Below are 17,377 nucleotides of genomic sequence, written 5' to 3'. Positions count from 1 at the left end.
ATGGAACAACTAAATCACTGTACAGAAGATCCCTCACAGAACGGTCAAATCACACTGTAAGAGAAGGAACAGAGAGGAAATGGTGACAGCGTTATGGCATTTTGGCCTAAGATGCAAAAGTGACTATGTAATATTAGCGCAGTTGTGTACTTCTGTGGCACAAACGTGACAAGTGTTCGCCATCCTCACTGCAGACAGCTGCGGGCTCGGATTTTCTTCTGCAAACCTGGCCCCTAGCCTTCGATCAGGCGGGTGTCGCCAGCTGTCGTAGCACCCACCACAGCCTCCTCTTTCCCACTCCCACGCACCCGCCAAGGCCGACGCGGCCCCGACGAAGAGGCGCGCGCCCCAGGCGCACGTGACGGGACTGGGGAGGGCAGTTTTCATTCTCCCCTCCCCCTTCCAAAAAACCCGCCCACTCCTGGCAGGCCGAGGCTTTCTATTGCACCACCATCAGAGTGACCCACAGGTCAGCCAATTGAGACGCGGCACCTCAAGTAAGGCCCGCCCCTTGATGGTCCTCAGGTTCCTTCCCGCTCACACCGGAGTCACTTCCGAAGAGAGAACCGCCATGAAGAGAGTAGGGGGTGCCGCCCACCTCTGCACCGACAGCCTCCCTGAGTCCCAGCAGCAAGACGGCAACCACGCACCCAGCTTCTCCAGCCACAGCTCATGCCGCCGTCGCCAGCGGCGCCGACATGACAAGGCGCTGCATGCCCGCTAGGCCAGGTTTCCCCTCATCCCCAGCCCCGGGGTCGTCGCCCCCGCGCTGCCATCTGAGACCCGGTAGTACCACCCCTGCTGCAGCGGGAAAAAGAACAGAGAGTCCTGGGGACAGGTACCGTGCAGAGGGCTTGAGAAGGGGCCGGGTCGTGGGGACACGGGTATAAGGGAGGACTGCGGACGGCTGCTCTTCAGTTCCCGCCATCCTCAGCGAGCTCAGGCCTTGATGTTCTGGGGCCTGCAAGCCCTCACCCCGCCTTCGCGCGGGGGCTTCTGGGAGTTGGAGTCTCCTTTTCTGTAGTTGGGGTGTTGCTTTTGGTCTAGTGACCACCAGCCTAGATGGCTGCGGAGAGCCTGCTTTAGGTAGAAGGTTGTTTTTCTCCTTTTCGAGCGCTTGCTCTGGGGCCCTCCCTACTCGAAGCCTCTAGATCGTTCTGGTCCTGGTGGTTTCTACAGAGTTTAATTATGTAAGATGAGATAAGGAAAACCCACGAATTACTTAGTAGTACAGTGTATACGACCATTCATTCTAAAAAGATTTTTGGAATGCGCCTGTTTTCTCTTTGAGTGACTTTCTCCCTCGCCAACAGACCTTTCTTTTCTTTTCCTTTTTCTTTTTTCTTTCTTTTTTTTAATATGGTAATGATTTTCTGGGAGCTATTGTAATGATGTAGAATTTCATCAAATGACATCCTCTGACAATAAAACATGTTCAAATTATCTACGAACTTGGTACTGTCTTTTTTTATTTTTAATTTTAAGAACTGGTAACAGGTTTAAGTGTAAATTTATGTTTTAATATTGTAGCACAGACTCACAATTCCTTTATCTTAATTCTGAAAGCCAGAACGCTGTGAAAAGCAAACGTTTTTACTGAGTTTTCTACCACAGCTTACTTGGCAGCCAAACCAGGTTGACCAGAGCTAATATAAGGTTGTGGGTGGTCTTTATTCTAATAAGTGTGAGCGTGAATAAGCCTTGCTGAGAAATAGTAGTATTTTGACCACAGGTTGCAGCACCAGATCCTGCTGGGGGCTGTATGTAATACCTTCAAGTTATTTCCTCTCCGAAATCCAGTAAATTGAAAATTCTAACACATTTGGTCCTAGAACTTTCAGATAAAGGTTTGTGAAACTGTTGTAATTTTTTTTTGAATCAGTTATACATAAGTAATGGACATTTCTGTGTGCTTGACTTATGAAAAAAATTTTTTTTACCTCTACAGAGTTCATTTCTATTTCATAGTTTACCCAAAGCCATTTTCTTTCCTTTCGGGTGTATTGAAAAGCAGTAATTAGGCTTAATACATTAGGGTAGGGATATGGTGTTGTTATTTAGTAAAAAGATGCGTGTATCTTGGTTTTTATTTGCTGCTGGGTTCTTTTGCACCTCTCCACTACCAGTAATAGAACATCATTTGTCTTCCCTTTGCAGGCTAGCATTTCTTCCTTCACTCCGCGGTGGAGTTAATTTACCTAATGTAATTTACTTTCTGTAAACAAATGCATGTATTCTCCCATAACCTGTCACTCATGTTTCTCATGATCATTTAGGTTCTCTCAACATACCCATGGAGCCTAAAATGTAAACCAGTAAAAATGTGTGTTGCTCTTCTAATCTGACCAGTAAAATGTCCAAGATAGAAAAGGAGATCAGCCTTGGGTTTGGATTGCTCAGGTTTTCCTACTGAGTACTGGCCTCAGTGGGGGAGTATTTAATGACAACAGTAGCCTTCTGCTTGTTTGCTCTCTTTCAACAGAATGAATACGTCTCAGGAAAAAATTATTTACTCAGTTTTTTTCATCATGTAACATCTCAACATGCATGAACAGATCAGAATATGGGTTCCAGTAATAAGCTTATGCCCATGTTAGGTTGCAGTAACCCGTATGTGTTATTAAAGCTGTTTGGTTGAGGTTTTATACTTGTTAACTATCGGATTCCCTTTTTATTTTACTTAATGTAGTATACTGCTTTTATTAAAATTATCTTAAGTTTGTTTTTTTTTAAGTGTTTAACTTATTTTATGTGAATGAATATTTTTAGCTGCATGTATATCTGCACCATGTGTGTGCCTGGTGCAAGGAGACCAGAAGATGGCATTACTTGTCCCTGGAATTGAAGTTAGTCATTCATGAATAGCTGTGTGGGTGCAGGGAACCCTGGCTTCTTTGCAAGAGCTGCAAGTGTTCCTAACCACTGAGCCATCTCCTCAGCCCCTTGAACTCTTTGCTTGTTTTTGTCCTTTTTGTTTGTTTTGATTTGTTTTTCAAGACAGGGTCTCATTATGTAGGCCTTACTGGGCCTAGAATTCACTTCATAGACCAGACTGGTCTTGGATTCACATAGATAACACCTGTCTTGTCTCCTGAGTGCTGAAATTAAAAAATGTGTGCTACTGCTCCTGGCTAATCTTAAGAAATCTTAGATTTTTTTTTTTTTAATTGAAACACAAGTTGTGTCTCATAGTTTATAGGGATCAGTGTATACAATTCATGAATGATTCTTTCTGCATTTGCCTTGCATGTTACTTTTCAGATCAACCTAATTGTTCATTCTCCCATCTGCTTTTCTACTGTTTCAAGTCTCTGTTAAGGTCTATGATCTCTATTCCTTACAGGTTTCTGTTTGAATGGTGTCTCTCTAGTCACTGCATATAACAAATACAGTCAGATGTTTCTCCCCAGGATCTCCTATCTTAGCTTGTGACCATAGGCACTTAGTCAGTGCCCTGGAGTCACCCTTCAGTTTAACCATTTTAGTACTCTAGATTTCATAAGTCTCAATTGTGTTTATAAACTTAGCAAAATATGGTTTTAGTGTTTAATTTTCTTGTGGTTTAGCAAACTATGACATTTTTAGAACTTGACTGTTAAATCAGACAGTGGAATTCAGCCCGTATTATATGAATCTTACATTCACTACTTAATCTAAAATATTGAGGTTTTAATACTTGATTTTGTGATGTCATATTAGTTATGCTTTTATTTTCAGGAAGCAATCAATCATAGATTTCTTCAAGCCAGCTTCAAAACAAGGTATGCATGTTAATGTATTTTTGATGGGTTGTTTTAGAGGTGAATAGCCTCTAAATTTCTGATTATACTGTTCAGAATTGAGAAATGTTTGTTACAATGAAAATGTGTAAACAGTGATCCATCTCTTCTGCATTCTTAACATAAAAAGTATTCCAGCTTATAGTGCTTACGTTGTTTGTGTTCTCTAGTGAAGTAGCTCACAAATAAGCCAAAGGGAGCTTGGTTGATATAAAAACTTAATAAAAGATAAACCAGTTTTTAAATTTCTCTCTCTTCCACCCAAAATATATTTTATTACCACATATTAGTTGGCTTGAATTTTTTTAGTAGCTTCAGTACAGTTAAAAGTTAATAGTTAATAATAATAGACACATTAGTTTATTTTTAATAATGTGTGATTTATATGTGTTTTAATTGTGGCTGTTTTAGACAAACATATGTTGGATTCTCCTCAAAAATCAAACATCAAATACAGAGGAAATGGATTATCCATCACTGGGACAGAGCAATTTGAAAGAAAATTATCTCCACCAAAAAAACCTAAACCCAAAAGAATGTCATCAGAAGAAAGTCCTATTTTAGAAGCTTTCATGAAAGGTGGGAAAGAGCACCACAAAGATCGTGGTGTCCATGAGTCACGTCGGCCTTGTATGTCTCTAAGCACCAAATATTTACCCAAGGGAGCAGGCATCTATGCACCTTCCTCTTATCGATTGCCCAAAGAGATCAAGGCACGGAAGAAAAAACACCGATCTCCTGAGAGAAGGAAGTCACTGTTCATTCATGAAAGTAACAGGGAGAAGAATGACAAAGATAGAGGCAAGAACAGTGAAGACTCGAGAAAACAGGCCCCAGCCACAGAAGGTGACATCTTCAAGAACAGCTCCAGAAGTGTTAGTAGCAGAAGCAGCCTATCCAGGCACCATCCAGGAGAAAGCCCACTGGGGGCTAGGTTCCAGTTGTCATTAGCTTCTTACTGCCGAGAGCGAGAACAGAAGAAGTTGAGAAAGGAACAAATGGAGCAGAGAATCAACTCAGAAAATTCTTTCTCAGAAACAAGGAACCTTTCCTTAAAGTCCTCTGCTGTAGGGAAAAAATGTAAGCCAAGGCATGAGCACAGCAAACATAATGAGGCTGTACCTGGGAAGAGTAATCTTTCCAATCTGGTATGTATAGTAATTACTGAGGTAGCTTTGTTACTGCTGTACTGTGCTTAGACCTAAGTCTAAAGACACTATTATATTAATCCATAACATTTAAGGAAATACGGGGACATAACTTGGGCTGATGCTGGTTTCATTAGGTTATCTCTACCCTTCATTGAATTCTGTAAGTTTTTTTTTAAATTTAATTAATTTATTTATTTTGGCTTTTGAGACAGTGTTTCTCTGTGTAGCCCTTGTCCTGATTCTTCTCCCCTTCATAGACTGGGCTGATGTTAAACTCTCAGCTCCACCTGCCTCTGCTCCCAAGTGTTGGGATTAAAGCCTTGCACCACCGCTGCCCAGTTAAATTTAGTCTTTACCCTAATTTTTTACAGACCAGAAGCAAAAATCTTTAAAAAAAATTTTTTAATGATTCCTCTTCAATTTTTATATGCATTAGTGTCTGTGTGAGAGTATCAGATACCCTGGAACTGTAATTACAGACAGTTGTGAATGCCATGTGGTTGCTGGGAATTGGACCCAGGTTCTCAGGAAGAGCAGCCAGTGCTCTTACCCTCTGAGCCCAAAGAATGAAACATTCTTTCAGGAAAGTGTTGTGATTTTATAAAGATTTGCCAAAAGAAGGTGCTTAAGGAATGGCAAATATAAAAGAACAGGAAACAACTTAGAGCAGTGCTTCTCAAAATGTCCTCCGAGTGGTAGTGGCAGTGGCCTTTGGGAAATTGTCAGAAATGCACTCTCTGTCCCAGTAAGAAACTGTAGTCAAAGCGCAGCAGTCTTCAGTTAAAAGGCCTATAGATAACTGCCTTTTAAAAGTTCAGGAACCACTGTTTCAGATTATATATAAAGCTTCGATTTATTTACTTTACTTGAACCTATATGTAGAGGCCAAAAGAAGCTGCCAGATCCCCTGGAGTTAGGGTTACAGTGGTGTGAGCTGTGCCATGTATGTACTAAGAATCAATCTCAAGTTCTATAAGAACATAATAACTATTAACCGATGAACTATTTCTCCAGCCTCATATATAAATCTTAGATAATTGATTAGGTATGGGTCTTAGGAACATACCTGATGTCTTAGAAAACTACATAGTTTTTAGTCCTATCATATTTTTCTTTTGAGAATACAGAATCAGATTAGAATTAAAGCATTTCTTCTTCTCTAGAACCTTAATTTGTTACTTTCAAATTGTATCTACCTAAAGAACAACTAAGGTCAGATATGAAAAGTACATACTTACAATTCTAGCACTTAAGAGGCTAAGGTAAAGGATTATGAATCAGAGACTCTCCTGGCCTACATAGACTAATCCTGTCTCAAAAACAAAAAGCACAGAGCTGGGAATGCACCTAACTGGTTGAGTGTTTGCCAAGCATGTGAGAAGCCCTGGGTTGAGTCCCCTGCAAAGAACTGCTACTATGAAAATTTCAAATCAGGTAAATGAAAAACTATAATCTTCTAGGTGTAAATAAAAAGAGATCAGCATTGTATATTACTAGAAGGTATTTGTAAATATAGAGGCCTGTTGTAATAAAATTGTACCTTCTGAGGTTGATGATAATAGATGTAATATTTAATCCATATAACCATAGTCTACTATTGTATTGATTTTTTTTTTTTAAGATTTATTTATTTGTTTTATGGGAGTACACTGTCACTGTCTTCAGATACACCAGAAGAGGATCAGATCCCCTTACAAATGGTTGTGAGCCACCATGTGGTTACTGGGATTGAACTCAGGACCTCTGGAAGAGCAGTCCGTGATGAGCCATCTCTCCAGCCCTACTATATTAACTTTTGAGTTATAAATCACTGTTATAATTATGAAACTGTGACTTCATTTTTGTGATTTTTTTTTTAAATGATACAGATGGCCTCAAGATTATGTAGGGTGTGTGTGTGTGTGTGTGTGTGTGTGTGTGTGTGTTTCCCTAATACTAGGTATTGCAGTTGGGCCTTGTGTGTCTGGACAAGCACTGTACCCCTGAGTTACATCTTAATTTTAAGATTTTTATAAAGTCTCTTTTTAAAGCTACCTCTGAATGTAAGTGCTTGCTTTATTCATCTAGAAACCTGTTCAGTTGTAATTCTTTACTTCTCAAAATTCCTAATTTTCTTCTCCCTTCCCTTATAGGAAAATGGACATCTCTCAAGAAAAAGATCATCTTCAGACTCATGGGAACTTTCAGGTAAGTAGCATCAGACTTAAACAGAATTTCTAAGTTTGTATCTTTTTCATACCAGTTTTTAAAGATAAATTTGTTCAAATATGCAGTTCCCTTCCTAGAATTAAATGTCTCAAATAGTTAAGTGTCTGATAAAACTATATCCCAAAAGAATAATATTCAGAGCTAGGTATGGTGGCACACATCTGTAATCTCAAGTCCTTGAGAAGCTAAGACAGGAGTCTCTAGAAATTGAAGTCAGCCTGAACTACATAGATAATACCTGATCTCAAAAAAATAATGTTCTCTTGATTTCTTTCTGCCTTCTTTAGGAGTTCCTAATAGTGTGTTTTAAACAGTATATTCTTTATACTGGTATTGAGTGTTTCACTTCTGAATCTTTGTCCACATCAAACTAAGTGCTCAGCATGGTAGAGGCAGAAAAATCAGAAGTTCATGGTCATTCTCAGCTACATAATGAGTTCCAGACCAACCTGGAGTACATGAGACACTGCATCACTCCTCTTCCCCAACCTAAAACAAACAAACAAACTCAAAAATGGTAAGAAATTTGTCCACACACACAATGTAGGCAAATTTGATTTTGAGAATACAGATTGTGTACATTACTGGTTTTCTTTGTCTTTCTGAGCCTTAAGCATGGGCTAGCCAAGTATCTACTACTAAATGCCTCCAATCTTTATGAGTTTTAAACGAATAAAGTATGGGTTAATTAATTTCTTTTTTTTTCTTTTAAAGACAGGATCTCTCTAGCTGTCCTGGAACTCACTATGTAGACCAAGCTGGCCTTGAATTTAAAGATTGGCTTGCCTCTGCCTCCCAAATGCTGGGACTAAAATCATGTGCCACCACAACAGGCTCAATGAAATTTTTTTAGCATAATGTAAATTGTAAAGACTGATTAACTTAAGCTGAAGATGGCTCAGTGGGTAAAGTACTTTCTGTGTAGGCATGATGACTAGAGTTCCGGTCCCAGACAACATACAAGTGCTGGGCAAGAGTAGCATCCCACCTGTAAACCAAGTGCTCTAGAGGAAGAGACAGGATCCCCAGGGGCTAGAATAATTGGTAAGATCTGTGTCCAGCTAGAGACCCTGCTTAAGTAAATAAAGTGGAAGGTGATTAAGGATAATACCCAACAGCAATTTTCAGCCTCTACTCAAACACTCATATAAACCAGAACTCAAAAAATATATAGGTTTTGTTTGTTTTGGAGGTGTCATGGGGAGGGGTCAAGACAGGGTTTCTCTGTGTAGCCCTGGGTGTCCTGGAACTTGTTCTGTGGACCAGGCTGGCCTTGAACTCAAGAGATCTGTCTGCCTCTGCCTTCCAAGTGCTGATATTAAAGGCTTACATCACTACTGCCCAGAAAATACATAGTTATTAAAGTATTTCTGCTTGCATTTGTTAATGAATACAAGGCATCTGTAACAAAGTACCCAGCTAGGATAGCTTAAAACCACAGAAATTATTACCTCATAGTTCTAGATAGCTGAAGTCTAAAATCAGCATTGGTAAGGCTCTCCTCTGACAACTCTAGGGGAAAAATGCTTCTTTACATCTATAGGTTCAGGGGTTTGCTTGTTATCGTCAGCATTCTTTGACTTGTACCAGGTAGTCGCATGGTATCTCGTCTTGTAGTGCTTGTGAAGACACAGTTAAACCTATCATAGCTGAAAACTAGAGGGACATAAGAATTAGTGGTAATCACTAGATGAAAATACTTGCGTAAGTCTATTACTTATTGATTTTGTTTTGTTTTTTTGTTTTTGTTTTTGGTTGGCTGGGGTAGTGGTAGTGGTGGTGGTTGTTGTTTTTGAGACTGTATTGTCCAACCTTCCTACCCTCTTCTGGGCCAGGCTAGCCTAGTATTCATGATCCTCCTGACTGCTGGGATTATAGATATGCACCACCATGCAAGATCGAGTTTATTTATTTTATTTATTTAGAGATAGGATCTCTATGTAGCTTTGGCTGTCCTGGAACTCTATGTATACCAGGTTGGCTTTGAATTTACAAAGATCCCCTTACCTCTCTGCTGAGTGCTAGAATTGAAGACATGTGTTATCACCACCTAGCCCAATAAATTTATTTTGACGTCACTGTCAGTTGCTGTAAAATTACAGCATTAAGTTTTTTTTTTCCCATTACATGAATGGTGAATAATCTCAGCCTAACTTTAGAATTTAAACATTTCTTCAGAGTATTCTGTGAATAAGCTTGACCCAGACAGAAGAGTATACTTCTCACTGATGTGACAAAAATTAATTTTAGGCTCTAAACAGAATAAATTCTCCGACAAAAGAAAAAGGAACTCTGTGGACTCAGACCTGAAAAGCACAAAAGAATCTATCATACCAAAAGCAAAAGAGTCCTTTCTAGAGAAGCGCCCGGACACATCCCATCAGAGAGAAAAGTTTATAAGACACATTGCACTGAAGACTCCTGGGGGTGTTCTGCGCTTGGAAGATATAGCCAAGGAACCTGATGAAACAAATCGCTCTTCTGCAGACTTGGCACCTTCGAATTCTGGCCACCATTCTTCCAGGAATAGTGACCAAGTCCACGCAGCAAGTACCAAAGAGACTAAAATACAGAAACCCCACTTATCTTTACCTCAGGAAAAGTCTACAATTAAAAGAGCTAGCAACCTTCAGAAGAGTAAATCGGCTGGCTCTGTGACATCAAAAGAGACAAAGCTACCTTTACTTCCCCATGTTCCAAGTGCTGTTTCTTCTCGAGTGCCGCTGAATGCTAAAAACTGCACTCTTCCAGTTCCTAAAAAAGATAAAGAGCGTTCCTCCTCAAAAGAACGGTCTGGGCATTCTACAGAATCCTCCAAACACAAGGAACACAAAGCAAAGACTATTAAGGCTGTTTCTAATGAATCTTCAGGGAAAAATTCTGGGGGACCTTTGCATTCAGAGTATGCCCCTCCATCAGCATCTCCCCCAGCTGCCTTGGAAGTTGTGCCATGTGTCCCAAGTCCTGCAGCGCCTTCAGATAAAGAGAGTTCAGGAAATTCCAATGCAGGTAGCAGTGCACTGAAAAGGAAATTCAGGGGTGATTTTGATAGTGATGAAGAAAGTTTAGGTTACACCTTAGAGAGTGATGAGGAAGAGGAAAAACTAAAATCACTGGAAGAAATAATGGCTCTGAACTTCAGTCAGACTCCTACAACTTCAGGAAAGCCTCCTGCATTTTCCAAGGGGCTTAGATCCCAGCCGTCAGACTACTTGGTAAGTAGTTTTATGATAACTTGTCTTCACTTGATGGGGGAAAGATGGATTAATTAAAAAAGATAGATTGTTAACATTTTAAAATTCAGTGTTTACTACAATTCATCATTTTAGATTGACATGAATTCTTGTTTGGTAAATGAGTTCCCCGTGTCTTCAATTTTATTATTGTTAATCAGTGGTCTCCAAACTTTTTTGATCACATGTACTTTTTTATTAAAAGGAAACTTTAAGCATGTACCCCAGTATATATATGTAATTTATATATTCTATACATGTACCACTATAATACTGTGTACTTTTGAAATAAATTATATACAAAAAACAGATTTAGAAGGAAAAAGAAAAAAATAAGTATTTCCTGTGGCAGTTACATAGAAGTTACTATAGATTAAGTTCTACTGGAGTTTCTATAGAAGTTCCATATAAATAGAAGTTCTATTATTTTCTTCCTGCACCCCAATGGATCACCTTGCACACCCCCTGCTTTGGAGACCACTGCTGTAAATGAAGGTAGAGTGTAGAAATGTTGTTAATTGTGGTGTGCAATTTTATTTATAAAGTGCTTCATTCTATCTTGGGAGTAAACTGTATTAATTTTAAGATTTCTGTAAAGTTTGGTGGGGAAGGTGTACTATTCCATGGTAAAACCTAAAAATTAGTAGGAGTTTGACGTCACTAAAATAGAATGCAGAAGCAAAGATAGGGTCACCACAGAGCCCTTGGGTGTTTGCATTCAGATCCTCAGGTTAGCAGGGTTTACACCCAGTGTCCCTCTTCCTAATGGATATTGAGATCAAATTGCCTGCAGTATAGAATATTAGCTTTAAAGCATGATGATGAAATTTTTCCTTGAAGAAGGGTGTCATCCAGACCCAGGTTACTGATATAGAAAATAGCCATTAGTGCTCTCAACAACTCTAAAATAGCCCAGTTCTTCTACTAAGGTAAGTTATAAAGTATTTTTTAAACTTTTTTTTTGTTTTAGGAATACACTCAGAGTGGAACTTACACAAATACCTTAGAGCGACTGGTAAAGGAAATGGAAGACACACAGAGGTTGGTTAAATCATAATCTGTTACATTTAACAAACTGCTTTGCTATGTGGTTGGCCTTATTTACCTTAGAATGATATATTAGTATCCATGGGGTTGGGAATTTAGCTCAGTGGTCAAGTGATTGCCAAGCAAGTACAAAGCCGTGACTTTGGTCCCCAGTACACCAAAGGGGGAAAAAACCAACCAAGAGAACTAGAAATTAACACGAATTTGTAGGAGTACCATTATTCTCATTCTCTTGTCAACTGTTTTAGAAATAAGGTGTATTCTCTTGTTCAAGAGACATCAAAAGATACAGGTTTTTACAGTATGCTATATATTACATTGTAAATATAAGTTTCTTTTTGTTATAACAATATCTTAATTGATATCCTTGATGAAAAGCATGAGTCGAATGCATTTTCTTTATATGTGTGCATGTGCATTATATGCATGAGTGTGCTAAGTGCATGTTTGCTGTAGCATGCATGTGAAGATCTGAAGACAGCCTTGAATATCAGTCCTCACCTTCTGTTGTGTTTGAGGCAGGCTCCTCACTACTATGTATGCTAGCCTTAGCTGACCAATGAGCTTCATCAGGGAGTCTCTTTTCTCTGCCTCCCATTTTCCTGTGGGAGCACTGAGATTACAGACACTTGAATTATGCATCCGGTATCCTATTTTTAGAGATAGGATCTTGCTTTATAGTTCTAGCTGCCCTCAAACTTACAGAATTACTGGGTTTTAGAACTAAAGGGGTGCACCAACACACCTGGTATATACATGCAGCTTTGTATGGGTTCTGAGAGTTCAAACTCAGGGCCTGATTCTTGTGCAGCAAGTGCTTTATGCTCTGAGCCATCACAATAGCCCTACATCTTATTCTCAATAGTACAGGTTAGATTAGCACACTAACATCACTACCATCTAGCTCCAGAGTGTTCTTCGTCTTCTCAAACTGAACTCCATGCCTATTCCTAGTTTGATCTGCCTCCTTGCCTTTGGCAAACCACCATTTTTATTTTTCTTCCTGATCCTATGAAGTTGATTACTCTAGATATTTCTTTTTTTTTTTTTTTTTTTTTTTACTCTAGATATTTCATGTGAGATCATTTCTTGGCTTCCTTATTATATTTACAGCATTGTAATTAGCATAATATCTTCATTGTTTATAGTGAAAGTTGGGTCAGAATTTCCTTCTTGAGGTTGACTATTTCATCTTGCATACCTGTCACATTTTGTCCATTTATCAATTAATGGCCATTTGGGCAATGCCCACTTCTCGGCTATTGTAGGAAAAAAATGCTATAATGATGTATGTATCTTTTGCTTATTTTGAGTCTGGACCCACACCAGGACTTAGTGAATGTGAGGTCATTGTAGGAGTTTGGGACAGCCACCACACTGTCTTCTGTAGCAAGTGCAACATTTTACATTAGCATCTGCGGTGCATGAGGATTTCTCTTCTCCATACTTTTTCCAGCACTTGCTATTCATTCATATTCATATTCTCTGCCCCCTTTCCCTGCCTCCCTCCATCCCCATAGCCATCATAAAGGACATGGAATGGTATGGTTTCTCATCATGGTTTTGATGGGCATTTTTAATACATTTTCATGTGGTGTTAGGCCTCTTGATAATTTTGGAGTAATGTCTATTGAGAGCCTTTGCCTGTTTTTTATTAGTTTTAATTGTTAGCACAACAGTAGGATCTTGATTTTTATGTTTGTGCTCACTTCAGCAGCGCATATGCTAAAATCAGAACAATACAAGGAAGATTAGCTTGACCCCTGTTCAAGGATGACAAGCATATTCATGGAGCATTCCATAATTTTTAAAAATTAACATTTAACTCTCAAAAATTCAGTTTTCATAGAATATGGATATAAACTACTCTACGTAAGGAACCATAGTTATTCTTGGTTATAAATAAATTGATTTCAGTTAGGGAAATAAACATTTTGAAATCCAGCCTTTTTAATGTTTACCAATCTCAGACATTATTTATACTGTTTTTTTGGGCTGGGGCAAGGGTTATTTACTTAATTAAGCATGATCTCAGCATATTGCCATGGTTGGCCTCAAAGATTGGATTCTTTTGCTCCCAGTCGCCCCAAATTTTAGGATTACAGGTGTATACCACTATGCCCAGCATTAAGAAAGAGTTTTGAAACCAAGATAACCACACGTGTTTTCTGTGTCATGTTACTCTTTGGAGGAAATAGTTCAAAGTGATAAGCAGCCCACTTCATACACATCAAAAAAAAATTAGAGTCATGATTTTTCTAATGACATTTATGTGATTAGCTGAATATATTGGTCGTTGTTGTAATTCAGGAACTTGGGAAACTGAGTCAGAAAGAAGGTCATGAATTCAATATCTATCAATAAATAAATGGAGATAAATCAGATCAGATGATCAGAGAGATGGATTAGTGGGTAAAGAAAAGCACTTGCTGAGCTTAACATCCAGAGTTCAATCCCTAAGACTCCAATGGGTAAGGAAGGAACTGGCTCTTGCATTATCCTTTGACCTACACACACACACACACACACACACACACACACACACACACACACACACACACACGGAAATGTAATTTTGTTTACTTTTGATTTCTTGAGGTAGGGTCTCATTATGTAGCTCTGGCTGTCCTAGAATTCACTGTGTAGATCAGAGTGACCTCAGACTCAGAGATCTATCTGCTTTTGCCTCCTGAGTTCTGGGGTTAAAGGCATGCTCCGCTATACCTGGCTTATATAAAATCTTAAAAATTAAAGTATAAATAAAAAGTTTAAACAATGGACCTAGAGATATGGCTCACTGGCTAAGAATATTTGCTGTGCCAAAACCCAAGTCTGGTATCTCACAACCACCTATGACTGTAATCTCCAGGAGCTTCAACACCCTCTTCTGGCTTCCATGGAAGCACACACATATGTGGGACACACATAATCACACACATAAATTAAGCTTTGAGTTAAAATTATGCGTGTGGTTGCTGACTTAACTGTTAATGATACCAGAACAGCATGTCTACTAGCCCAGAAAACTTCATTAAAAGTTTGTTGACTGGAGCAGGTGAGATGGCTCAGTAGGTAAAAATATTTGCCACTAAAACCTGATGACATGAGTTCAATCTTGAGAATCCTCATAGTAGAAGGAAAAAGATTCCTATAGGTCGACCTCTGGCCTTCAAGCATGCACAGTAGTAACAGTACCAACCACCACCATGACCACAATACATAAGTAAGTAAGTAAATAAACAATGTTTCTTTAAAAAGCTGTTTAGAAAGCTGGAGAAATGGCACTTTGATAAACAATGCTTGCTGTTCTTTCAGAGGACTACAGTTGAGTTGCCAGCACCCACATTGGACAACTCACAACTGTTTATAGCTCCAGCTCCAGAGGTATCTAACATCTTTTTCTAGCCACCACAGTCACACCCACATGAATTTAAAAAAGAATCAATTCTTAAGTAACTTTAAAAGGTAGTTTAGGGGCTGGAGAGATGGCTCAGTGGTTAAGAGCACTGACTGCTCTTCCAGAGGTCCTGCGTTCAATTCCCAGCAACCACATGGTGGCTCACAACCATCTGTAATGGGATCTGATGCCCTCTTCTGGTATGTCTGAAGACAGCCACAGTGTACCTATATACAATGAATAAATAAATATTTAAGGGGAAAAAAAGCAAGTTTAGGTAACTGAATTACATAGAAGTTACAAATCTCAAACTTGTTAAACATAACTATAAGAAATCTTCATGCTTTTAGGTTAAAAGTTCTTCCCTCTGAATTTAGAGAAATTGTTTAAAATTAAGCATTGCTACATGTGGCAATATACACACACTGACACTCAAATTGAGGCATGAAGATCTCAAGTGTGAGGCCAGCCTAGGATACATGAAAAGACCTATTCAACACACACAATGGTAATGGTGATAATATTGAGCGTTCTCAGACCAAAGACAGAAGTAATATTTGGTGTGATGATTGACCCATCAGAAGTGAGTTTATTGATCACTTAATTTTCCTTTAATCTCACTAAGAATTTGTGGTTTGCTGTTCCATAGTAAGTGCTCGGTAAGTGTTACATGTGGTGATTATAATAATCATGTGACCATGATGAAAACAAAAACCTAATTAACATTATGAGGGTGTTGGTCTACAAGATGTCAGTGGCATTAAAGATTAGAGAAGATAATCAAATTTGATCATTATTTACTTTTTTTTTCTTTTCCTATTTCTGGTTTGGATATGTCATTCTTAAATTTCTAGTTGTAAAGAAGTATCCAAAGGGCTGGAGAGATGGCTCAGTGATTAAGAGTACTAGTTGCTCTTCCAGAGGGCCCATGTTTGATTCTCAGCACCCACATGATTGCTTACGATCATTTGTGACTCTAGTGCCAGGACATCCAACACCCTCTTCTGGCCTCTGTGGGTACTGCAAAACATGCATTTAGGTAAAACACATACATATAAAATAGAACTTTTAAAAAATAGTATAATATATTTTAGAGATATGAGTTGCCCTATATTATAACATAATTTGTTATATAACAATACTTGGTAAGAGTTCTCCTTGGTGCAGCTTTTAGATCACAGCAAAAGTTATCTGTTTTTAAATAAATCATAAGCCTGGCCTGGTGTGCATGCCTTTACTCCCAGTACTCAGAAGTCATTTAAATCTCTGCATTTAAGGCCAGGCTGGTTCATATATAGAGTTCCAGAACTACATAGAAATACCCTGTCTCAAGAATGAATGAATGAATGTGGATTGTTTATTATGGCATTCTTTTCCATTTTCAGGCTAGATGAACTACAGAAGCAGCTACAGGAAGACATAAGACAGGGCCGTGGCATTAAATCTCCTATCAGAATTGGAGACCAGGACAGTACAGATGATGAGGATGGCCTCTTGGAAGAACACAGGTAACGCCTTTGTACAATATCTAGAATCTTCTAATACTGTTTCCATTTTTAAAAATTTGGTTTATATAAAACAGCTGGTACTTTGGCTGCTCAGTGACTGAGATACACTTGGGTTTTGATGAAAGGCAAACATTAAAACCAAATTACATCTTAACACTGAAAGACTCGGTGGTTTTCATTACTGAAAGTGTGAAATGTGTAGCCATAAGAAGGACTACAAAACATTCTGTCTGTCTGTCTCAATCTCTCTCACACTCTCATACTCTCACTCTCTCTTTCTGAGACAGGATTTTTCTGTGTAAGAGGCCTGGGTGGCCTGAATTCTCTGTAGACCAGGCTGGACTGGAACTCACAGAGATCCACCTGCCACTGGCTCTACAGTGCTGGGGTCAAAGTTGTACACCACCACACCTGGCTAAAATATTCTTAAATCAGTCTTATAGTCTGAAATTGGTACTTTACCTACTGAGATATCTCCTCAGCCTAAGTTATTCAATCTTTTAAACTTATAATTTGCTAATATATATATATATCCATTGGGCCAGTCATGTTAGCACATGCCATAAATTCCACACCTGGGAGGCAGAGGTAAGCAGATCTCTGAGTTCAAGGCCAGCCTGGTTGACAGAACAAGTTTTCAGGACAGCTAGGACTGCACAGAAAAACCCTGTCTCAAAAAAGGCACATACGAAATGTTGGTTCTTAAGAGTTTACCAAGTGTTTTGCCTTCATCTCTTAAGTACAAAATCATGTATGTCCTAACTCTTTGATATTCAATGATCCTTGTATTCCAGGGAATTTCTAAAGAGATTTTCAGTTACAGTTGATGCTATTCCTGATCATCATCCAGGTGAAGAAATATTTAATTTCCTCAATTCTGGAAAAATTTTCAATCAGTATACCTTAGATTTAAGAGACTCTGGTTTTATCGGAGAAAGTGCTGTGGAAAAGCTTATTCTCAAGTAAGTAAATCATAAACATTTGGATTTTTTTTTCCTGTATAAAAATTTGTTCTAAGGGCTGGAAAGATAGCTCAATGTATTAAGAACACTTA

General features: G+C 38.8%; 1 protein-coding gene across 1 annotated transcript in view; it reads left to right on the top strand.

Moving 5' to 3' along the window:
- Positions 1-577: 577 nt before the first annotated feature.
- Positions 578-17,377, top strand: part of SLF2 (SMC5-SMC6 complex localization factor 2) — a 54,730-nt gene continuing 37,930 nt past the window's right edge. The window contains exons 1-8 of the mRNA XM_080912098.1: positions 578-838; positions 3,718-3,761; positions 4,191-4,927; positions 7,063-7,117; positions 9,389-10,353; positions 11,342-11,412; positions 16,201-16,323; positions 17,118-17,285. Of these exons, the coding sequence (XP_080768224.1) occupies positions 699-838; positions 3,718-3,761; positions 4,191-4,927; positions 7,063-7,117; positions 9,389-10,353; positions 11,342-11,412; positions 16,201-16,323; positions 17,118-17,285 (2,303 nt within the window). The 5' untranslated portion in view covers positions 578-698. The remainder of the gene's footprint in view (positions 839-3,717; positions 3,762-4,190; positions 4,928-7,062; positions 7,118-9,388; positions 10,354-11,341; positions 11,413-16,200; positions 16,324-17,117; positions 17,286-17,377) is intronic.

Source organism: Micromys minutus, assembly GCF_963924665.1.
Source record: "Micromys minutus genome assembly, chromosome: 2".
NCBI classification, from domain to species: Eukaryota; Metazoa; Chordata; class Mammalia; order Rodentia; family Muridae; genus Micromys; species Micromys minutus.
This window is presented reverse-complemented; position numbering and strand designations above follow the sequence as displayed.